Source organism: Erithacus rubecula, assembly GCF_903797595.1.
Source record: "Erithacus rubecula genome assembly, chromosome: 2".
Lineage (NCBI taxonomy): Eukaryota > Metazoa > Chordata > Aves > Passeriformes > Muscicapidae > Erithacus > Erithacus rubecula.
In genome coordinates, this window is record NC_136685.1 from 38,937,427 (window position 1) to 38,962,708 (window position 25,282).

General features: G+C 43.1%; 1 protein-coding gene and 1 long non-coding RNA gene across 5 annotated transcripts in view; one reads left to right on the plus strand and one right to left on the minus strand.

Moving 5' to 3' along the window:
- Nucleotides 1-24,650, minus strand: FAXC (failed axon connections homolog, metaxin like GST domain containing). The gene is made up of 6 exons (XM_079297548.1): nucleotides 24,213-24,650; nucleotides 23,644-23,779; nucleotides 18,320-18,516; nucleotides 10,937-11,154; nucleotides 5,441-5,557; nucleotides 1-3,896 (listed from the first exon to the last, which is right to left on the minus strand). The coding sequence occupies exons 1-6, from the start codon at nucleotides 24,479-24,481 to the stop codon at nucleotides 3,613-3,615; spliced, it is 1,221 nt and encodes a 406-aa protein (XP_079153674.1). The 5' UTR covers nucleotides 24,482-24,650; the 3' UTR covers nucleotides 1-3,612.
- The window catches only part of LOC306797889, an 8,876-nt gene continuing 7,666 nt past the window's right edge, over nucleotides 24,073-25,282 (plus strand). For all 4 annotated transcript variants that reach the window (XR_013773219.1, XR_013773220.1, XR_013773221.1 and 1 more), the window contains exon 1: nucleotides 24,073-24,238. This is a non-coding gene — a long non-coding RNA (uncharacterized lncRNA). The remainder of the gene's footprint in view (nucleotides 24,239-25,282) is intronic.

The following is a 25,282-nucleotide window of genomic DNA, read 5'->3' on the forward strand; positions in this document are numbered from 1 at the left end:
AAAAAGTAAAAAAAAAAAAAAAAAAAGGAAAAAGATGCTCTCTGACTATTTTTAGTTCTGTACAGCCCCTCAGCACCAACATTAAAAATAGATATGATGGAATGGAGGAAAAAAAAAAAAAAAAAAGACTGCAGGATTAAGAAAATGTTGTTCTTTTAGCAAAATTTTGGAAAGTCAAAAGCAGTCATTCCCTTCTTAAGAAAACACATTTTTCTTTTTTTTTCCCCATGCAAACCAAAATGTATGAACACTTTTCAATTTTTTTTTTTTCAGCTTTCTGGTGTTTTGTTTGTTTCCCCACGACAATTTACCATGACAGCTCTCAAAAGAAAATGCATGAATTAAATCCTTTTAAAGAGGTCTGGCCTCCCTTTAATTGTCTTTTAATGACTGGGACTCATCTGCTGCAAGCACATCTTGCAATGCTGAAGAATGGAGAAAGTACAGCCCTCAAACATGCATCAGTAAGTAAGAACATCTCCATCAGAATTTCCAACACACTAATGATTTTAAATAGGAGCTTTTTGATGCAGATTCTTTTTATTCAGAATATCAATACCTACATTTTTGCAGATAAAATCTCTCCTGACTTGGCCATGGAGTTATTCAGGCATTTTGGGCCATCACCTCTGCACTTTCAAGCCCAAAACTTATCTTCTTGTGCCCTATTCTTGTGCTTAATTTCCTGAGAAGAGTCCCAAGTAACTGGATGATATCTTCCTCCTCAGTTTTGTTTTACTTTGCAAATGGTACTTGCCCACAACATTGACTAGAAAATTGATGCCTTAAGTTCTGAGTTTTCTATTCTGCTTGGGTATGCTTTTCTGTTGTGCTTAGGGTGATGAAGACAAATTAGTCTGATTCCAGCTATTGAATCAAGGACAGTTTCTTCAAACTCTAGGCCCTAAGGATAAACAACGTGAAAAGAGGAGGATGGGCCAGCAAGCAAGCAAGGAGGATGAAACCTTACAATTTGAGACTATTAATTGGATGGTTGATGCAAATAGACTGAAGTCTATAAAGATGTGAGATCATTTTACCAAGCCCTCTTTTGTTTCCATCTTGGAGCCACTCAGGCAGGGCAGAGGTCACACTGTGGCACTGGTACTGCCAGGGCCTCTCAATAAATACCCATTTTATTCCCCTTAACTCTTTGTAGTCTCTGTTCCAGCTCCTTAAGGTATCAACATGGCTCCAAGGACATGCCCAGGGAATTGTGGAAACAGATGTAAATTCACACTGAACTTGTCAGCTCTCACTGCAGTGGCTCCCATGCATGAACAGACCTGGGGCTTCAGTGCAGACAAAGGTGTCCCTGCTTTCAAAGCCACAGCTAACTCCATGTTTCCCAGAGCAGCTGCTTTCCTCTGCAAGAGGCACTCCAAGATCCCAGTGAGTAAGCTATTCTTTGAGTGCTGGAGCTACTTCAAGCTCCAGACTCACTGCAACTACCAACAACTAACATCCTAAAGCAGTTGTCTGCCCTTTCTGCTCTTAGAACATTTGGTACAACCAATATATTATAAAAATTTTGCTAAGAGATCCTGATTCATCTAACTGTAAATCACTGAGAAAGTCATAATTAAAATGGGCACCAACAAAATCTGCAGTCAAATATCCAATTTTATATACTTAAAAACACAACAGCCCAATATGATCAATATGCTCTCTTCCTACTAAAATCAACTGATCATGGCCAAGCAACACTGAAGTACATGCTTAACTTCAAAGCTGTGAGTAAATCCAATGGATTCAGTCTCATCTCTAACCTGCACTTAGGAAGGTAAGAACACAAAGCACATCAGAACCTGTGCAATAATTTTGAGATCCAGATGCACAGATATGTCAGCAAAGGCAACTTAAATTCAATTCTGGTCATGCTTTCAGTAGCTGAATTTCCCCACACACGTGGCAGTGCTGAGGGAACTGTCCCATTTCACCTCCTACTGTGCATGAGCTTTAGGGACTGTGCACTGAGAGCCAGCACAGTGCCCAGCACCCCCTGAAGCACCTCCCCAGGCAGCTGTAAAGCATTCAATTGCCTGGGCCCATGTCTTGCAACTACACACATTCCATGCCTAATACCTCAAACTGCTTTGCAGCCTTCATGGGTTTGCCACATCTGTTGGTAAAGAACACAAAGCACCCACTGCTGAGACACACCAGACTTTTAGCAACAAGTCCCAGAAGCCTTGACTAGAAATAGCAGACAGCAGCCATGGGCAGGGAGTAAAAACATAATAATAATTCAAAAACACAGAAGAAATTTGACCAACACACATTTCAGATGAGTTAACACTGATATCTCCCTCCTGCATAAAACTATTCTAGAGTAGTGATTTCAATCTTCTGCAAAGAACAAGAAACACTAACCAGATCCTTTTTGCAGGAATATGTTTTCCTCCATCCTTCCCTGACTGTTTCCAAAAGCACTGGGAGCAGTTCTTTTCTGCAGACCCTGTAAAATATGCACCCAAAGTATGGGTAGCAATCAAATAAAATCCCCCTGAAACATTACCAAATCACAGGATCTTTTAGGTTGGAAAAGACTTTTGAGATCATCAAGTCCAATTGTTAACCAGCACTACCAAGACCACCACCAAACCATGTCCCCAGAGTGCCACAGCTATGAGGCTTTGAAACACCTCCAGGGGTGATGACTGGACAGCTTGTTCCAATGCTTGACAACCAACCCTTTCAATGAAGTTCTTTCCCAATATCCAATCCAAACCACTCCTGGTGCACCTTGAGGCCATTTCTCTTATCCTAGAGCTTGTTACCTGAGAGAAGAGACCAACCCCCACCTTGCTACAGCCTCCTTTCAGGCAGTTGGAGAGAGCGATATGGTTTCTCTCCTGAGACTCCTTTTCTCCAGGCTAAGCATCCCCAGTTCCCTCAGCTGTTCCTCACAAGACTTGTGCCTCAGTTCCTTTCACCATCTTCATTGTCCTTCTCTGGACATGCTCCAGCACCTCAATTTCTTGCAGTGAAGGGCCCAGAACAGAATACAGGGTTTGGGGTGCAGGTTCACCAGTGCTGAGACAGGGGGACCATCACTGCCCTGGTCCTGCTGGCCACACTATTGCTGATACAGGCCAGGGTGCTGCATGAATCTGATGCACCTCAGCACAACACTGGCTTAAACTGAGATGGCAGTCAACCAACACTGTCAGGGCCTTTTCATTACAGCATCAATCATTTTCTTCCATGGAAGAAAGCTGTGCCAGTCATATGTCTTCCATTTTTGTCCTCAACCTGTTGCTGTAAAGATAAGGTAACAACACAAACCAGATGTGACTTCTTTCCCAGAAGTTCATCCCACTTGGATGGGGAATCTGATTTTGAACAAGAACAAAAACAGACTTAAAAGTCCTGCTGCCCTCTAGACCTGCAGTTTGCTCACGTGTGTTTTAAATGTGTTTACCTTGGTCCACCTGAACAATTACACAAAATGAAATACGGTTGAAATAGTCCAAGCATTATGTGACAGCTGAATCAAGCACAATGGTCTCTTCCAAAGGGGTATAAACCTCTTCCTGACCTGAAGGAGAAAACAAATCAGAATGATCCCAAGAAACAGCTTAACTGCACAATGGGAGACACTTGTACATATCACTTGCATTGTTCATGATCTCTGTACTCATCCATGTCCACATCCGAGTCAAAGAGGGAGTGTCCAGTGTAATCTGTGTCCGGGGTTTGGGAAATACTGTTCCCTTCCTCATCAAATGTTTCTGTCCTTGAATAAAAACTGAAGTCCTGCAAAGGGGAGTAAGTCTTGCTTGCCTCACTGCTTTCCTCAGATTCATACAGAGTGTTGTCATCATCATGGTGCCATTCTGGCCAAAATTTCCTCCTTATTCTTTCACAGTACATAGCAAGGTTAATCAGTTCACCTGCAACACAACACAACAGGCTTCAGTAAATATATCCAGCCAGTGATGCTCTAACTCACCTGATGAGGCAAAAACACATTAGCTGTGTTTGGAAACAAACTGTGTAGGGCCTTTCCAAACAAGCTTCAAAATTCTAAGATGCCATCAATCCTCCTAGCAGCTCTGTTTTTAACTTTAATGTAACCACATAAAACAAGAAGGATTACACAGGAATAAACACAAATGCATGTTCACACAAATAGAAAAGTAAGTATCAAAAATTCAACCTCTACAAAAAGAAATCAAGGCAAGACACTAACACTGTAAGGTTTTTTCAGTAGAACTCTTCGCTTAATTGCAAACACCTGGTTCCTAAAGACAGAATTTGATCTTATAGATGTCTTATAGTATGTTTATTAAATACAGTGAATGTGGGGTTTTCACCACCAGATGGCAGCGTTGTCTGCAACATAAATTCACATTTAATATGGCCACTGGCTGGCTCCTACTGCTCCCAACCTCAGAACCTTATGCCTTGCTTATAAATACATGTATGCTTACAGAATAAATAATAAAAAAACTCTAAGAAGAAAGAAACACCAGCTTATTAAAGGGAAGCTGCATGTAAAACCTGTACTCATGACAGCATAAGTAGGTTGATAGGTACAGAAAATCAATGACACTGCTTCAATCTATTATCTTCTATTTCTTTTCATTAGACACAAACTAATTCAAAAAGCATAGTAACCCTTCTAGACGGCCATGAGCCTTTCAGAATTTTACCTGTGATGCCCTAAACATCAAGGGAAACAACTGTATAGCCAATATTTATATCCTCATCTCAAGTGCTCATTATCTGAGGAAAGACTAAGTCTGCCTCTTAAACACAGGTTTAGCAGAGCTGTCTTGCACAGAGTAGATTTACAGGTCAGATTCATTCCTTTTACACTATTTTACATCCTTTTCCTCCTTAGCTCTTCCCATTTTTCATGCTGTGGTTTTACTACGAAAAGGGATGCCAAGATACTTTAACATCTATATCACCCCACAAAAAAGAACCAAACAGAAAAAACAACCCTCTGTGGAGAGGAGGGGTATGGTGGTTTGCAATTCATGAAAAAGCAAAGTGACTCCAAAGCCAAGATGGATTTTTTCCTTATCTGGCATCTTCAAGAACAGCAAAGGTTGTCATTTCAGTGAGACAACAGCACTTGCAGTTCTACTATCAAGGAAAGTACTCAGTTCAGCAGAATTTGGTTCATGGCTATTCTTCTGCTTTCTCATATTTTACCCAGTATTCACTCCTTGGAGGCTTCAAGGCTTTGCCACGTTAAACAGAGAAAAGATCAAGTACAGAAATAGAAACAATTACTGTGCAGAACATTAATGAGAAAACAAAGAATTTTATGAGAAAACAACATTACAGGATACAAATGCTATATCAAAGGCAAGAACACTCTGCTGAAGTACTTCAGTTTTCAAAACATCTTTCCAAGGTACTCCACATTTAAATGTGGAAAATGCCACCAAGAGCTTTTAATCAGAGATCACTTAGGCTTTCTTACCTTTGATTAGTCTCTCTGGTCGAGTCCCTGGTAATGTCCACATTGCCTGTGCCAGATGTCCAAAGACAGTGGCATCAACAGTGGAAACAGTTGATCCCATAATGTACTTCTTGTCACCTGTAAATACAACAGCAAATACTTCTTGACTAGATGACTTCCCCAAATTTAAAAAAAAAAAAAAAAAAAAAAAAAAAAAAAAAAAAAAAAAAAAAAAACCAGAAACACAGTTCCACCTTTAGCATACTTATTTTACTGAAACAATTTCAATTAAAAGGTCCACTTGTTGAAAGACAGGGATTCCAAAGCTGTTTCTAGGGTTCAGCAGGTTACTGCATTATCTCCATTACTGCAGCTTCCCCTGTGCTCAAGGTTTCTGTAAACAGGCCAGTTAGAGAGTCATCACTGGCCAAGGAACCTCCTCTGCTCCTCACAGCTGGCAGCACTCACACACTGTACTCATTCTGCTGCATTTAAAATCTGCTCTGCAGTTACAAGATGCGTGAAAACATCACTTTTGCCTTGGTGCAAACCCAAAACCACTCAACAGCCATTTAAAATCATGAACTTGCTGACAGAAGCTGGTCACCTTTATTCCTCATGAATGCAAATCCAGGTTCAATCTACTCATCTGATCAGCTGGAAAAAGAAAAGTCATACCCAAAGCTTTGCTCTCTCCCTATTTGTTCAGGATGAAATGGATGTACCAGTCACACCTGCAGTGACTGCTCAGAAATAACCTGCATCTCCAGGGAGAGGACAAAGCCATAGGCAGGAGTGGACAGGCCCTGTCACACACCACCCCTGCAGTGCCCCCAGCCCACTGAGCCTGACAGGTAGAAGTCAAACTGAGGCATGTCAGGCATCCAGGCACTAAGTGAAACAGCAGCATTTGGGCCTGCTGCAGGGACATGTCTGCTGCTTACAGCAGTTCTGCCTGCCTCTCTGGGCACCCCAAAGCCATGATGGCTTTCACATGGCCATCACAGCACAACGCAGCACAGGCAACTAACTAAGACAGGGAAGAAAATACACGTTTCAAAGCCACTGTTTGCAACAAAACATCCACTTGTTAGACTTGTTTTCCCATCACAGGCAGGAGATCTCGAACAAAGACCAGGTACAGAGCACACAATGAAACATGAAGTATTGCAGAGGTCAGCTTAGCTGGTTGCACTGTTTCTGCCTCAGCCCAGAGTGCTATAAACTGTGAAATGTTGTACCTAATTGAATTCTCAAAATCCAGTTATCCCATCTCCCCAGGACACTCTTCCGAGCTGCCTGTAATTCAGCAATGTTAGGTTTATTGAGCAAGTCCAGAGGAACTGTCCAGTGTAAAATGCATCAAATTCCAGTGTACAGTACAAGGCATGCTGCCAGTGCCCTGTACAAGAGCACAGCAAAAGAGTGCTCAGGAACAGGCAGTAACAATAACCTTCTCTGGCCTGTCAGATGTCATTTGAACATGCAGTTAACTCTCCCCAGCTCTTCCACAGTTCCATCAATTTATTGTTTGAAAACTCTGAACAGAGTAAATGTTGTGTCTTTTCAGTATTTATCTGACACCTAAGCACTCATCAATCTCAAACACAGCTCAAAAATTGGTCCCTAAACCACACTTATATGCCAGCACCAGGAATTAAGCACCACACAAGTGGGTCTTGAGATTCAATCCACAGTGATGCCGTGCTGAAAAGAAATATTGTCATTTTCATCTTGCTACAACTAAAGCAACTCTGAGTGAGGGCTAAACCGTCCCACCCTCTGGTTCCCCAGGCACAGCACCCCACACCTTCAGGTGCATGGAAACAAACCACAAGAAGAGAAAATAAAACTGTGGGATAAATTTGGTTTTAAATCATGCTGCACCACAAAATATGGCATCTGTGCACATTTTCTTCCACCACTTCCAATCTGTTCTCAAAACTTCCAGTGCAACTTTAGTCCAACTGATAGACCAGATATCTCTGAGTTTGCTTTTAGGCAAGATTACACAGTGTCTGTCACATCCAGAGTGCCATAGCACTGATCATCTCAAACACCTCTCTGCATCCCCTGGCTAATCCAACAGAAATGAAATCACCCTGTCACACTGGGACACAGGCCTGTCCCCTTCCACAGAGGCAGGTACAGAACTTGCTCCAGGGTACTTAACTAACTCTGGAGGCTCAGATCCGGGTTAGTCCAAACTGAGTTTTCCGCTTGGAGCACCTCTGCCCTCACCTAAGTACCAAATGCTTTTCAAAACCCACTTCAGGAAGATGCTAGCCTGCAACTCTCAGCTCAAAATCCCCATCTACCAAAGAGCCTGAGAGGCAGAGAGCTGAGAGGACACCAACAGATTTATGGTCACTCACTTGCCTCTTCTAAACTATTACCAAAATGTGTATTTTTATATATTGCTAATTCATATGCTCATTCCCTGCACTTTCTTACACTATTACCAGGCAGTAGGAAACTGCTACAATACAAGGAAATTACATTTGTGGTTTGAACATTGCAGGACAGAGAGAAAGGTGATACCAATGGAACAGGCCGATCCATCACAGTGGGATTAGTTCAAATTTCCATGTTTATAAGACCCGGGGGAGTCTCTCAGGGAAGTGGATATAAATGAGATAGAAAAATTACTCTCAGAAATAAAAATAAAGAAAAGATAAGTACCAAAGATGTGATTGGGAGTGTCAAAATTAATGTCATAGGAACTAGCAACTACAAAGTTATCATTCTCTGGAAGCAGTTCTCAGAATTAGAAGTTATTCTTGTTCCCATGTGAATGGCCCCTGTTAAAAAAGGACAGCATTAATCAGATATTCCTGATGGCTGACAGCTACAGTTTGGTATGTGCAGCTATTCTGCACCATAGGCATCATTTTTAAGCTCTTAAGATAACAGCCAAAATCCCAACTACTTTCTCTTCGGGGAAAACGCTCACAAAGATTGTGCAGGCAGTAAGCTGACTGACTGCTTTCTCCTTCCCCCTTTGAAATAGGGGACCCCTAGTCAGGCTGGAAGTCTTCATCCCACCTCTTGTCTCTATTCCAGGATACTACCTGGAGGCCATGGTTACTAGACCCAATCATAAACAGAAGGCTGGAGAAAACATGAGCATACTGATGTTAACGAAAATTAAGGCAATTACAGAAAAGTAGACCAACTAACCAATAATCAAAAGAGAAAATATAATGATTCGTGTGACTGCACACTAATCTGACATCCATTTCAGAGGAGAAGATTAAAAGAACGTACAGTATTCAGCTGGTAATGTAATAAAATAACAGGAATTCAGCAAATGCTCATCAAGGCATTGTGAAATACACAGGTAGATTTGCAACAATCTGGAACTAAGAAGAAAAACTCTGCTGTTACTATATGTATAATACAACTTAAAATTTGATACAATGAAGAAGTGTTTGAGGACTTCCAGTGCGTTTTCCACAAAAGCCAGAAACTGACTATAGCATTTACCTTCACAGAGAGATGACCCAAGCCACCCAGGAAGGGAGAAAGCAGTAGGAAGAGCATCTGTCTGCAGGCTAGAATCAAACAAACTCATTTGAAACAAGTCCAACTTTGAATAGATTTAGAGTGACTAACATCTGTCAGCAAAACATGGTGGCACCTCCACCTGCTGAAATCTCATAATTAAAACTGGATGGCTTTTAGAAAGCCACCCCCAAGCCAGCAAAAAGGCACAGGCCTCAAGACAGCAGTCAAGCAGTCTGATCCACAGGGATCTGTCTAGATGATTAAATTCTCCCTTTGAACTTGAAATCTGAGTGTCAGTATACACTCCAGAGAAATAAGCAAATCAAGATACTTTTACAGGTACTCAGGAATACATTTTAGTTTTCTCTTGAAGGTTCTGTCTACTCTTGGGCAGATAGGGATGACTTTAGCACACACATATCCACTGCCACTCCTTTCAGCCTGGCAGAGTTGTCTAGCCAGAACCAGGGGGTTTTGCTGTGCTACAAAGTCGTAGACTGAACTTGCTCCAGCCCCTGTCCCAACCCCACTCCTCCCTGTGATGAGCATGGAGCCACATAGTGCCAATCTCAAAATTACAGCATCAGTAGTCCCACAAGGAAAGCACCTGGAGCTGGCCACAGCTCTGCAGCAGTATGACCAGATCTCCTTTTCTAAAATGAATTGTTCCCTCCCTTCCTCCCTCTCAAAGAAAAGAGACTTCTTGATCTCCAAACAACAGAGGCACTAGAATAAGTAATTGTTTCTGTTAACAAACAAAATGCAGCATAAGAAAGTGCTGTCAAATGAGGAGCTTGTCAACCAATCTTGCCCTTGCCCACTGTGTCCATGCACCTCATGGGATTTTTTTGACACCTTGTTTCCAATGCAGCAACTTAACAGGTTTGTTTCAGAAAACAAAGTTACAGAAAACTCTACATCTAGGTCCACTGCAAATACTTTACAAAACAGCTTGGAAGTCCAGAAGCACATTTTTTCCTGCCCTTTCTTAGCAAGCACTCAGCTTCTGCCTTCTGCTGGGCTCTCCCCAGCTTGTTCCTTTCATCCACTCCACCCTTGTCTCTTTAGAGCATGTTCCCCCCACTTGGGAGCACAGGGCAGGGAGGCAGCCTCCTGTCCTCCACTCAGCCACCTCTTTAAAGCAACTGTTGCAGGTAATAACACACAGGTACCATCCCTCCTGTTTCTCTCAGAACAGAGACACAAGCTCCAGCAAAGTGACAACCTGCACCACAGCAATTCCTCAAAATGCAAGTTTGACATAGATGCACAACATGCTTAGCTCTTAGTGGAGCAGAAGGCAAGAAGCACAGTGCAAAACAGTTTCACTTCATAACTCAACCTGAGCCACACAACAGAAATTAGATTAATTCTAGCTAAGTGAAGTCAACCTTAAGAGTAACTGCATGGGATGCACACAAGATAACCAAGAATCTTGAACACAGCTATTTGACAGTGCAGAACCACCTCCTACTGGGAGCTTTGAACAAAGCTGCTTATACCAACCAAACACAATAAGGTTCAGCTCATTAAAATAACATCTGCAAAAAGTTTTCAACTGGCAGCCTCATAACAATCGGCCAAACAGCCATAAATAAAAAACAGGAAAGGAAATACAACCAGGAAATAAAAAATTAGACACACACACCCCAGCACCCCACAAAAAGGTATAAGAGGTTTCATTTGCAGAACTAAACATTACATTTTCCTAATTTCAAATCACTAAATACTCTTCCAAAACAGCAGATCACATTTTGCTTGTGTACATGCACATACTCTGTACTCAGAGAAGGAAGCCTCTTATGCCTCTAGACACATAATTTGGCAGCAAACAGTGGGAAAATAAACAGTGTCTCTGGCAGAGCAAAGAAGGCACTAAACGAGAGCCTGTGGCTTCTGCCAGAATGAGATTATCTGTGTGCGATCAAGCTGTCAGGAAGCACTGGAGGTCAGTTCTGCCCCGTGGAGAGAGGGGCTGTGCACAGAGCACCCTGACTCGCTGCCCCTTACCCAGGAGGCCTGCCAGAGTCCTCATGTCCTTCTCCATCAGCGTGTACATCTCCTCCTCCGAGAAGCGCCCGATGCCATGGCCGTACATCTCCCGCTTCACGATCCCTTTGGTCAGATGGCAAAAGATCCACTTCAGCAAGTCGCTGAAGGGGCCAAAAAGCGAAACCATCTTTTGTGTCTCATGAAGGTTTTCCACCCATTGGCAATAAGCTAAAGTCCTAGAAGGAAGCAGAAACAAGGTATAGCAGTGTAATGCCCAGAGAGCCCAACATCACTCTGCAGAGCTCGCACAGAGGTCAGGCAGGTGAGCACTCACTGCCCTGATGGAGAGGTAGCTTCCATAAGCAGCAGACTCCGAGTGCCAGCAGAGCAAACCCACTTTACAGTACTTAGGCAGACTGCCCAGTGCTTATTGTCTCATTAAATCATGACTCACTTCAGGAGAAAACAAGATTCATGTTGAAATATTAAGTAAAAGTTGCAGAATTCTGCTAAAGTCGTGTAACAAAATGCAGTGCCAAACAGGTTTATTAGCTAAAGATAATTCACTGCATAGACTTGGGCAAAACAACAACAAAACAGCCCCCTCAAAACAAAAAAAAAAACAAAAAAAAAACAAAAAAACAATCTTTCCTACCAACCTTTTTCCTTTCTATACTTGCTGGCACTTAGGCAAGCGGTAACTTTGCTCCAACATAAATACTGAAGCAGTAATTTTTCAGAAGATTTCTCCTGAGAGACTAAGAATAACATGACATTTTAAAAATAAAATATAAAAAAAATAAGAGGCAGTGGTTATTGGGTTGGTTTTCTCCTGTATAGTTTCCTCTGTTCAAAATGCTGATTTTATGAGAGACATTTCTAAAGGACTCTGTTGCTGTCCATGCTTTATGGACACGTTAATAAATAAATGGCAATTAATATTCTTTTAAGAAGTCTTTTTATAAAAATTTATCTCATGAGCTTAAATTTTTGTTTCCCACATGTGCTTTTGCTCTTTATTAATATTATAGGCAAACAGATCTTGATTTGTTACTTTAGAAATTTATAAAAAAAGAAACATTAACTTTTTAAATGTCCAACATTTTCAGAAATTACAAATAAACCAAAAAGACCATATAAAAACACTTTTGTCACCAAGTTCAAGGGTTGTTGGAATAATGGTTAAAGTCATCTCAAAGCAGACAAGATAAACATAGGAAGCCTGCAGGGTCTCAGAAACACTGGGAATTGATACACATATTCCAATCCAAGCCATTCCAAGGCTTCATAGTTCTAGTTTGGAATACGACTTCAGTTTATCACTGTACGTATTTCCAACCCCACATAATTTTCTTAGTGTTGATATAATTCACCTAATTCAAGAAAAGAAAGGAATAAAAACCAAAAACCAGTGTCTTCTGGAGAACTCCTGCACCTTCTTTTGATCATGTACATTTTATCTCACATTGTCCACTCCACTGCAGTTCAATGCCTTCTGCTCTAGCTGGTTTCACTGATGTCAGTAACAATGAGTGTGAACAGGTTTTGCTGCAAATGTATAAAAAGGGATGAATAAAAATGCACCTGCTCTGCTACTGATGGCTTTGACCCTCAACAACTTCCAGCACTATATAATTACAACAAAAGCATCCTGCAGACGTTTCACATACCTCAACACCACTTTTAGAATTGAGTGTTCTGCACAGTCCTAGTTTTTCAAGCTTGATGGATGAACTCAAGTCATTGCGCAGGTTTCAGCAATGCAGAGTTTTAACCAGAGACAGATTTAGTAGAGGCATCAGCAATACAGGAGGAATATTAAGCTAACAAACACAGTAATAAAGAGTTTTTAAACTCATAAAGCATTGACTTTGTCTGGAAGATGTGGTGTGAGACTGCCCTGTTCCAGGAACAAAGGTAAAACAGGATTTAAGACAAATGGAAAGAAGGCTGGCCTGAAGGCATAAGGGCACTCTACAGAGCGGAATGTTGCAGTAGTCATGTTTCACTGGCCTGGCAAAGGACAAGGTCTATTCAGTAGGTACAGCTCTGAATAGATAAACTCGATGTGAACACTAGGAATTAATTACAATACTATGACTTGGGTAAGAAGGGACCTTAAAAATCATCTACTTCCAACTAAATGCCCACTGCAGGGACACCTACTCCATGGGCAGGGATATTACCTATTAGATCAGGTTGCTCAGAATCCCATCCAACCTGGCCTTGAGCACTTCCAGGGACAGGCAACCACAATTTTCTGGGCAACCTGTGCCTCGCCCTTTAAGTAAAGAACTTCTTTATAACAACTAATTGACATCTTTGGTTTAAAACTGTTCTCCCTTATCCTATCACTAACTACCCACATAAGAAGTCACTCTCTTTTAGAAAAGCTCTGTTTAAGTATTGAAAGGCCACAATAAGTTCTCCCTAAAGCCTTCTACTCTCAGTGCTGAACCACCTCAGCTCTCCCAGCTGTCTTCACAGGAGAGGTGCTCCTGCTCTAACAGGTCCAGATCTTCCTTATGCTGGGGACTCCAGAGCTGGAAATAGGTGGGGCCTCACAAACACAGAGCAGAAGGGGAGAATCACCTCCCTTGACTTCTTTTCACGCAGCCCAGGTTGCCATGTCACACTGTCAGCTCATGTCCACTTTTTTCATCCACCAGAGCCTCCAAGTCCTTCTCCACAGTGCTGCTCTGAACGAGTTCTTTGCTTAATCTGTAAGTTACTATTTGAATAAGCTAGGAAGAACTTGCTCTCTGAAAGAATTGCTGTCTTGCTGCAAAGACCCTCCTTCCCCAGGATGGACCTGACCTGCATCATCTGGCAACTCTGCAATATAATTCAGTTGCTTTAGGACAACAGGCCTGGCCTGGAAAAGAGCAACAAGAAAAAGAAGTTTAAAAAAAAAAAAATAAACCACAGAAAAAGAAAACAGGAACTCCACTGCAGCATTTCTTTAAATCATCCCAGTTGCACAAGACTAAACCTGGCCCTATGGAACCTGCCATCATCATTTCTTGCTCCAACCACACCAGTGAGCTGGCATCACACCAAAAGTGATCAACCATGTCCAAAGTTATTTTAATTTCATATAACAGGATGAACAAGATTTCCCACATAGCTGATTGGCCCATACTTTAATGCAAAAATACATCTCAGCAGAGCTCAATTACTTGCCCTGGGAGAGAAGGTCTTTGGGTCTGGAAGAGGCAGAAATCAGATCAGGTGTTTAATGACCAGGACAGAAAGGGAGAACTACACAGGATTTAAGTAATCCTGCTTAGGCTAAACTGTCAAGCAAAAATCTTAAGACATCTACTTGTCCCTTTGAATGGGCAGAATTATTACATGTCCCAAATCTCAAATTTACATGGGCAATGAAGGCAACTAAATAGACAATCACAGAGATTACTTCCAAAATGTTATGGTTCTGAACAGACAAAACAAGGAAAAAAGTAGGCTCCAAGTCAGGGAGAGCTAAAAACACTTTTAGAACTGGCTTCACAAGCACTTCTATCCAAGGGTTCATTAATTTGTGCTTTTTACCAAAATATGGTTATCATCATTTAATTCCACCCATCACTCCTCTATTCAGACGACATTTTGGAGTATTATTAATATTACAAAAGGTAAGGAAATGCCAGAAATTGGGTAGTTTACATAATCTACTTCAGTACAGCATAACTATACATTTTACACTGGAGTAAGCATTTATGGGATGACATCATTATTTTAAATATTCGCTTGTACAGAACAGGAAATGTTTTGGGAAACATTACCATTTGCATTACCATTTGCATTTGTGCCAGCACATCTGTACAAATCTAAGAGTATAAATAAAACAGTAATGCATTAAAGAGCAATGCTGTGAGGGTGAAGTAAATCTGAAGTCTAAAGGTAACAGCAGCCTTTGGCCTCAATACATAAATCAGGCAAGGAGATGAAGAAAGTGACTCATCAACAGCAGCTTGCCTGATTATCCAAAAACTGTCTGAACTTCAAGGAAAGGGTAAGGCATTTACAAGCAAGTGAACAGAGGGTTATTTTTACTATCTGAACCTGTGCAGACTAGAATTTTTTTATATACAAAAGCATTGTAACAAATTCATTCTACAATCAGCTGTAGAAATCCCACCAGCTGTTCAACTTCTCAGAGCAACTGGCTTTTAAGCCACCAGTGGCATTCAAGCCTCATCACTGTTAGCAGTGGGAGAGATGCTGCTCTTAAAATTGGCTTGATGTATTTACACATATTTACATTATAAAAATATTTTATGTTTAACACGTGGCAAGCCTGAATACTGACCAAAGTCAGATTCATCCATATTCTCATATTATGTTCTTCCTGTACTTCAAACATTCGTCACATATGAGGCTTGCTTCTTGAAAGACAAAGCAAGAAACAAGTCAAATATATCTGCAAGTGTATATATATATACACACACATTTATAAATCACACACAAACACTCACATTTATGAATCATTGCAGTTGTGTTTGCCAATACAGCTCACCCAATCTAATGGGCTAGTCTGCTTAAGCCGAATATTCAAGGCTTTATGTTCTCACTAAGCACATTAGAAACAGCGACCTAAGATCTGTCTCCTGAGATGGAAGTGACAGAAAGCATCTCACAGTGACTGCTAGCCCTACAGCCACCCAGGAGCTGCTTGGCCTGAATCCCAGCAGTATTGCTGAGCTAAGCATGCCAGTTCCAGAAGGATGTGAGAATCAGACCTCTCTTAACCAGAGGTCCGAATCCACAAATGTGCTGCAGTCACACCAAAAACCCAACACATTCCCCAAAGGTGGCTGTGGGTGCCCCACTGGAGTCTGGGGACCCACAGGTCACTGCAGGCAGTGGAGGCGACTCAGAGCAAGCCCACAGCAGATGACAGGTATCTGCACTGGACCCAGGACCTGTGGTGAGAGTCACAAAATTATTCCATTTCCATGTCTTCACTGCTGGTTCTCCTCAACACCCATTCAGCTTAGAGGACTTTTTTTCTTTTGTCAACTAAAGCTAGGAAAACTCTTACAGCTTACTGCATTCTCCAGGGACTGGAGCTCCAGCACCAGCTCCAAATCAGTTCTGTGCATCTCAGGGATATGTGTAACCCTAGCATGGAAACAGGCACACTCACTTGCTGTCTTTGTGCCTGAGCCCTGCCAGGAGCCACAGCCCAGGGCAGAGAGAAGGTGTCCAGAGGCTGAGGTTCTCAGCAGCTCTGCACTGCTCTCAGCTCCAGCCAGAGCAGTCACTTCCACATGTAAGAGGAACTAACTGCTGAAGATGAGCCACTGCCTTGGCAAACTAAACATTTCTGCAGGAAATGCTGATAATCCACCGGGATTAGCTCCACCCACAGGAGCACACCACAGGATGTACTTTTCCTCTTTGTCAGATAAATGTACTACAGTATTACTTACTTATGATGAAGCTACTTTGCATGCTGCTGGTAACAAAACAGTAGGAATCACATTATGTATCACTGCTTTGGAGGCTTGGTTTTATATACCTTACTCTGCAGAAAGACAATCACTCTTTCAAATTCCTCACCGTGGAACACGAGGATACCAAGGAAAAACCCTAAGCTTCTGGTGGGAAGTGGGAAGGTTCAGGGACAGATATGAAGGGATCTCACAACCACAGATATGCTGTGGAGAAATATGGAGGAGAAATATGGTCCTACAAAGTGAAAGCCTGATTTTACTTTGGTGTAGGTACAGGATGGTCAAATTTGTTCTCCAGGAATTACAGCAGTACAACTGCAACACCTCATGGCTCAGGCTTTGCTGGCTACAAGGAATCTGCAAGGTATAACCTCACCAACATATCAAGCCTCTGGTACAGCCAGAGGGACGTACAGTAAGACAGCTGAACTTTTTACTGCACTGCAGCAAAAATATATGCCTTGGAGGAACTCAGCTGTGTGACTGCACAGGAAAGGCAACAGGGATACACAGCCAGGCGTGCACATCTCTGTTATTGATGTAACTTTGTCCACCTGTTTTAATATCCTCTCTCTGGGCCAGTACCTGAATTTGCAACATCTGTCTTCCACACTTGCCTGTGTCATGTCCAGCAGTGCCCAGCCAGCTCCAGAGAAGCCTGGATGAATGGACAATAGCTTCACAGAGGAGAGCACTTAGTAATTAAGACACAACAGCAGTGTAAGCCTGCCATCAGTAACAACACATTTAATGCAGTTAAATCTATGAACCACAAAACAACTGACACTAAGGCAAGGAGATGAAGCATTAGGGAACTAAAAGACTTCATCCTCCCTTTGGCAGCTGTAGTAACTGAGGGTGGAAAAATGAACCAGAAAAAGTTAATTTACAGGCTGCCTGTATCATGTTTGGGAGGCTATGACACTGCAAATGAGTCTAATTGGTGAAGGCCACACTTCTTGGAAGAAAGAGATTTAATTTCTAAACCAAATCACTTCAATCTGCTAAGTACTGAATGCTAAAATTGTTCTCAGGAGACACTAAAAATTACTTAAAGAACTATACATACACATATTGCTGGTGATCTTCGATGAAAAGGTGAAAGAAAAAGCAGGTAAATGTATTCAATTTAAAAATCACACATTGTTTTGAAGAAAAAACATGCAACATAAATGCAAAACTTAGTATAGCAGGGACTTAAATGCTTAAATGAAAGTAAACTATTGGGAGAAAGCCTTGTGCCTGCTAAGGCAACAATTGCAGCATCCAAGATGCATGTGCACCTGATGCCTCTACACCCAAACTGAAAAGGGCACTTAAAAAGGACTGAAATGTAAAGCACAGAGGCAATCACAGATAATATTTTCAAAGGTATCAGTACAAGGCATAAAGTACCAGAAAGGTTCTATTTCTATTTTCCATTCATATACATAATTCAGCTTCTCAGGATACTGTGACTGTCAATACTGTACACTATCAACTGACAGTACTGTCAACAATACATATCAACAGGAATATCCTGTGTACAGGACAGGCAATGATCTGCACTGCAATCACTCACATGTATTTGCAGAAGTAAGAAAACATGCCCCCCAAACCACAAATATATTCAGCCACCTTGATTTTTTGGTATTTATTAACAAGGCTGCCCCCATACAGAAGTCACATTGAACAGAGGAGCATCCCAGTGCTGCTTCCTTCAAAAAAGATACAGTCAAAGGGTCTGACTGCACCTTGCTTACACAGCACAACCTGTCAAGGGAATTATCCCTAGCTCAAACCACCATACACATGCAATTTCCTAGGATGAAGAGTTGTGAAGTTAATAATTGGGTACCCAAAATTTGTGCAAGAGAAAAGAAGCATTCATGTGCTGTGAGGCCCAAGCTCAGGGACACACTGACAGCACAAGAACACAGCCAGCTTTGCCGTGCAAGCTTACCAGTACAGGTGCTCCTCCACCATTTTGGTCACAGCTCTGGAAACAGCTCTTTCATGAGGACCAAGGTGTTTATTTAAATTCACTCCAAGCTTCTCTTCCAGGAAATCAATGATGAACTCGGTGCCAGATACTTTCTTGTGATTGTATTCAATCCAAGGCATTTTCCCTTGAGGGGAAAGTTTTCCATCAAAATAGTTCTAAGAAAAAAAAACCAAACAAGTAAACAAACAAATATGCAAACAAAAAAAGCCCTTCAGGTTCTGTTTCAATGAGAATAAATATTCTTAAATAGTTTTCTGTGTTTTTAAAGAAACAAATCAACAAACCCAACAAATCTTTTTTTTTTTTTTAACACTCTAGAGTAGCAGCAGCTATTCAATCAGAGCAGCAGCTTTACTCTACATGACAATTCAGATAAAATTATTTCCAGACCCTGCAAGGTGTTCCATGCTTTTATGCTGAATGCCATGTGATATAATATTATATAAATTATATTATCTATTCTTTAAACACTTGGGTTATTTAAGGGTTGGAGATGCTCAGATCTCCCAGAAGATTTGGCCCATTTTTCAAAACAAGTTTTAAATCACAGGACTCACAAATAAATTCAGTTCCTGCACACATTTGCACGTGTCATGTTAAAAGTACAATTCAGATGACAGCATTACCTCCAAGGACAAAACACACACAATCACAAGAATATATGAAAGGCATATCATTCCCTCCTGAGCAGAAGGGAAATCTGCTTTCTGCAACTTCAAAACTTAAAAATCTCAGACATTTACTCACACACTTGCTACACAACTGGGTCTCCCAAGAGGCCAGCACAGCAGAGCACAGCACTATTGCACTGCTGAAACACTGTTACGCCTGCTCAGCATAGCACTCACACAGAAGCAGCAATGTGCTTTTCCCATGACAAGGTGAAACACAGAGATTAGAGAATTTCCATCTCATGTAACAAGCATGAGAGGAAGTGCTGGCTGCCAAAACATGACCAGACATTCATCTTCAATTCTCTTACTCCTGAAGGCAGAGACACAAGGAGCAACCTTTTTCCTTTCTTGTGATTCCCATCCACATTATTTAGTGAATGAAAACTCCTAGTACAGAGAGATGAACAGTAAAGGTTCTGCACTCAAATCTCTGGCAGTCACCCCAAGCATTTCAGGACCTAGCTCCTAATTGCAGGAGGTTTAGGGTTTGCAGTTCTGGATTGATCTGTTTGGGTCTCAAGTATTTACCCTTCCTGAATCCACTTAAGATGGATTAAGGTGTTCTGGCAGCAGGGAGCATACACCAGAACCTCCTGCTCAGTCTGAGAGCGCCAGGATGCTGGCTGCCACTCCAAACACAGATGTGCAATGCACTAGGATCACACAGCCATTCCCAAAGGCTCTTCCCTTCCGGATGGAAACGAACGGGTAACACTTCTGGGAAACAATGCCTTTGGCTGTTTCTTGTACTCAAACAAACAGCAGGGCAGGGACACTGGATGGTATCATGTCTCACCCACTGTGGGTGAATAAAGCACCTGAATCCCTCCCACCCACACGTGTCAGGGACATGGGGGCCAATTCCACAGCACGAGCTCTAAAACCACTGCACATCTGAAACCAAAAGGACAGCACTGCCCTGCCCTTCCACCTTCCAAGACCTTTCCTTCATCAAAAATAGTCTTTCGGCACTGAAACTGAATGATACATTTCAATAATTTTGCATTATGACTTTACTGATGAAGCACAAGGTTCTCCTGGAACTACACAGCATGTTTAGAAGATTCTGAGCATTGCTGTCTTAATTTTCATTAAGTCCTTCCATTAAGATACTTCCCTATGTGTGCACAAACACTGGTGGTTTGCAGAAGCCACTGGCTTTGAAGATGTGTTTATTATATCTTGCAACCCAGAAAAAAGCAAGTTTTTATTACCCAGCTGCCCATTTCTTCAAGCACACATATCTAATACATATAAATACATTGCCCAAAATAATTTTCGTGTCTCATTACATACAGTTTATCAAACAAAATAGGAAGCATCTTTCTGTGACCTGAGAAAACCTTAGTCTCTTGAGAAATCTGTTATACTGTTCTTGTACCCACTGCTCTCAGACATTTTTAGGCTCAAAACCTCTGTATCCTTATGGCTGATACTAATTGCTATAAAATATTTATCAATTTTCCACTTCAAAACTGTTCTAGCTGCTAATCAGGGAAAAGCTATGGCATTATCAAAAACCAAAAGCAAACCAAAAGAATATCCCTTTTCATTCACAGTACATTAAGTGCCTGCAGAGCAACAATAACAGTAACAATAGCTCTACAGAACATCCTTTGTAAGGAATTTATAAAAAGAATGGCACAAGGTATTTCTAGGGTAATTTTACAGTACTATGCAAAAGAAATTAGATTTCACATTTTCAATTACTCCTGTTTATGATTTTATGTTCACTCTTCCTTTTCCTAAGGAGGCTGCCATTTCCACAGACCTGGCATGAAAACAGCACATTCCTTCTGTGCTAATTATTTATCAGATTACATAAAGGCTCAGCTCTTCATATTCTTGAGGAAATCAAGGAATACCCAAAAGATCTTGATGGGCACACCAATGTGGCTCTTTCAAAGCAAGCTTTACTAATAAAAGAATCCAGTATTTTGGAAACACAGCTAGAGATTATGACAGCCCAGCTGGGGTGGGGCTGTCCAAATAATTTTTCATGGAAACTTGCACATACAGGGGCAGATTCAAGAAAACATAAGCACATGACAATAGCACATGTGTTGGGAGAAATTCAGGTGAGAGAAAGGTAGAAATACGTCCCTCTACTCCAACCCTCATGTGCAATTAAAGCATGCTGTGTAACACAAAACACAATACTAAACAGCCCGATGCACTACAATAAACACAAGGAATAAAAAATGTAAAAGGCAGTCTAAGCATTTCACTGTCTTCTCTTCACTCCATTTCATGACCCTCCCTTTGAAGCAGATCCTCCCCAGCTAGGTGATGACCATAGCAGGTCTCCTGGGATGAGCACCAGCGGCCACCTGCAGCGCTTCTCCCTCATGGCCCCTGACAGTGTGCAGGAAAGCAAAGTGTTTCCTTCTGGATCCTGCTGTACGCTCCTATACACCCACCCTGCTGCCTGCCAGGCAGCCATCAATGCCTCTGTCACCTACAGGGTAACACAGTCATGAAGGAACAGAATGGAAGTCTACAGGCAGAGTATAAGAAACTCCAGCCCCTTCAGCTCCCCTCCAGTTCAATCCCACAGCAGCATCCATCCTTTCCTCCACCTGCCGGAACCCAGTGCAGCACCATTCTCCTAACACAAGGACAGAAACAACAATGGCTTCTTCCTAAAAAAAAACAGCCAGCTCCTTAGCTCAAACCTAAAACCCTTCAGAGGGTTGGTAGCCCCACAAACACCTTAAGCCCATGTAAGCCAGCATGGCTAAAAGTGCCAACCTAGTGTTCCCAGCAGGATCCATTCCTGTTCCTGCAAAATGGCGCACAGAGCATGTGGGGAACCTAGCTGAGTTAAAACCAAATAAAATAAAATCTCACGACTCTAGCTAGGCCAGCTCTGATCAGCCTGAGCTGCCATAAAAAACCATGTACAGGAACAGACAAGAAGAAGCAGCTGAAGGTAGGAATGTTCCTTTTGATGGTCTTGTCAGTTTAGTGTACTCACAGTAGTGAGTAGGGATAGAGAGACATGCAACACCAAAAAGCAATGCTGACCCTCAGTACAAAATATTAAAGACAAGAGGATAACCCTCTGGAAATCCCTCTCTCCGAAAAGCTGTGTGATTTTAGATCGGCATGAGCTCTCTAAACTACATCTGAATCACACAAATGCTGTTATCTTTCAGAAGTGACCATGTCCTGTCACAACCATCTTTTATAATGCAGCTTTCTTTAGCTGCTCTCCACCAAAGCAAACCTGACCATCACAAACCTTTGAACTGCATCAGCTGCCATTAGAAAGAAAACAGATGTCACCACGAGAGTCATCCCCTCAAATGTGCAATTTCTACCCAAATTATTTTGAGAAAAGCAGTGTGCACAAAGTCCTCCTGCTGCAAGGACACGTTTAGCTTCACAATCTGGCAAGTTCTGTAAACCTAAATGAGGAAAATACAGCCCACAGGATGGATGTCTTCCTCTTTAGTACTCCCAAGTATCCGATTCAAGTACCACTAAATTGTAATGAAAACATTTAACTCAGGCTTTTAAACAATTAAGCAAAATATACTGATTACACTCTCTTCCAATGCAAAGGTGTTTAGCCATATAGGAAGCTAAATACCAATGGCAAATGTGTTTAAAAAAAGTCATTGGCTTGGTTTTCCAACAACTAGGGTTGGTTTCCCACAATTCAACATCTGACTTATACAAAACATTCTTCCTAACACTTGATACAGAGTTAAATCCCAAACTTACATTACTTAGGAAAAAACAGAGGGAGAAGGAAAAAAGAAAAAAAAACCCAGACATTTCTTCTACCTAAGATATTAGTTATATACGCCTTCACTATTTTATCATCTTAAAGGCATTCAGTGCTTAACACACAAAAAGAAAACCATGCCATGTCTCAAAGAGCCTGTGTGCTGTGCAGTTTGCCAACACCACAAGAAGACGTGTGGCACACTCGTGTCCCAACTTGACCTCCTTGATACCAGGCAAGACCATAGGTTCAAGTGTCCACTCTCACAGCTTTCATTTCCCAGTGTAGCTCAGGCTTCATTCCCTGCAGGAAGATGGCATGGGATGCACCCAACCACAATTAAGGAGCAGTATTCATGACCTCTAAAAGCAATCCTGTCTCACTTCACTGGGAAGGAAGCATCAGCCACGGGAGGTGAAGCAAAAGGTAAGTACTTCTTCCCAGGACAGCTTCAGAGTTTAGGCCTCCAAAAAAACCCAAGAACCTGGAGCCATCTAATCTTGATGCCTTTAGCATGGTGAAATTCAAGGATCAAATAGTGTTCTTCTTTAGTTTTGGGGTGTTATTTAATGTTACATAAACCCCAGACTGTTCTCCCACTTCAGCATTTCCAGCCAAGCTAACTTTTAACATTCATTTAGTGTTTCCAGTTAAATCTACAGCTGTTCCAGATAATTTGTATTCAAATCATATCTTTAAAGGTTATACACCAAATTTAATAGGAGCCATAGAAGTGCTGGCATACCCACCTAGCTGTAGGTGTATGTTTACATCTCCCTGGGTGAGACAGACTGGGGGATGAGAGGCAGGATGCCTATGTGCCATTTCACACAATTTACAGAGAGCTGCAAGGTAAGGCAAACTGCACAATGTACCTGGTAGGGTAAATCAGCCATCCTCAAGTACGTTTCCATTTTCAGGCAGAACGGGGATAAACTCGGAACGCCATTCCTAGGCCTTGAAAACTGATGCAGTATGATAGCATCTTTCGAATCGAGCTCTTCCTCTTTCCTGTAAAAAAAAAAACCCGACAGAATTAAAATAAAATAAAATAAAATAAACAAACAAACAAAAAAACAAACCGGACAGGTGCACGATAAATCAGTACATGAAGTAGACAAAGGAGGAACCCCGGCCCTGGTAACACACCGGTCAGCCCTTAAGGAGCTGCTGCGGTTTTGGTGGCCCGGGTCCGGCGGCAGAGGGCCCAGCCCGGGCCACCTGTGGGGGCGAGCGCAGGGCTCGCCGCGGAGCCGCCGCCTGCGCTGCTGCAAAGGGCGAATGGGAGAAAACGGGGGGAAGGGGGAAAATGAAGGTAAACGGCAAAAGCGCGGTGGAGGAGAGACCCCGACCCGCCGCCCAGCTGACCCCGCAGGTGCAAGCAGCTCCGAGCGGCGGCTCGGCCCCGCGGCAGCGCCCTTGGCCGGCAGCGCCGCAGCCTCACCGTATGGCCAGCAGCTCGTGCAGCAGGTACGCGGCGGCGGCCAGCAGGGCTCCGCCCGTCAGGTACAGCGTCTTCTTCCACCAGGAGTCGGAGCCCAGCGCCGCCATGGTGCCGCCGCCGCCCGACAGCGGGAAGGCGACGATCTCGCCCCCATAGAAGGCGGGCGGCGGCTCCTCGGGCCCCGCGCACCAGCCCAGCGACAGGCTGCGGTTGCGGCTCAGGTCCGCCACGCAGGAGCGCGGCGCCGCCAGGCCCACCCCCCACAGCATCCTGCGCCCGGCACCCGCATCCCCCGCCGCGGAGCCGCCGAGCCCCTGCCCTGCCCGCCCCGCCCGGCGCCCCGGGCCCAGCCCGGCCCCGCGGCGGGGAAGGGCCGCGCCGCGCTGCCAGGCTCCGGCGGCTCCTCGGCCCGCGCTGCGCGGCTGCGCGACCGGGCTGCGAAGGGAGGGGATGGGAGGAGAAGGAGGGGATGGGGAGGAGAAGGAGGGGATGGGTGGACGGGCCGGGTGTGTCCTGCCCTGCCCTTGCGGAGTCCCGCGGGCCCGGAGCGCTGTCCGGAGCTGAGGGCAGGAGCCGCCGCGCCGCGCCCGGGGTTGGGTGTGAGCCCGCCCTGATAAAATGCCCGCGGTCGGAGCATCGCCGAGCTGCCCTGAGGAAGAGCAGCCTCGTATTCAGCCTGTATTTGGGACAAAAAATGCCACCCACGCCCCAAACTCCCCAACCCTCGGTGCCTGGCCGCAGCTAAGCATTGCCACACTATGTCTGTCAACACCACGGCGATTTTCTTATTTTTCATCTCGACTGAGGAAAACACCTCTATGAGCAGAAAGGGAAACAAAATGGCTTCAAACAAATCCCTTGGGCCACAAGGTGATGAGATTTTACTGGCACTGAGGGTCCTAGCATTCCCTGGCTCCAGCCTCCCTGCTGCAGTAGGATCTTGGGGTACCCCGTGATGGCATGAGCAGGATTCCCCTCCATTCTGCCAAATGTCCTCGGCTCTGCATATCACACCGACCCCAAAACAGTGCCCTTTGTTTTTTGAGTAATACCACTGCCTAAATAGTCCT

Bases quoted from the DNA above. Each gene is read 5' to 3' on its own strand.
- FAXC (XM_079297548.1), bottom strand. From the start codon at position 24,481: ATGCTGTGGGGGGTGGGCCTGGCGGCGCCGCGCTCCTGCGTGGCGGAC. The intron at 18,517-23,643 runs GTACATTGTGCA...TTTTTTTCTTAG, and splicing joins TGGCTGATTTACCCTACCAG to AACTATTTTGATGGAAAACT. The intron at 5,558-10,936 runs GTAAGGGGCAGC...TTGTATTTACAG, and splicing joins GACTCTGGCAGGCCTCCTGG to GTGACAAGAAGTACATTATG.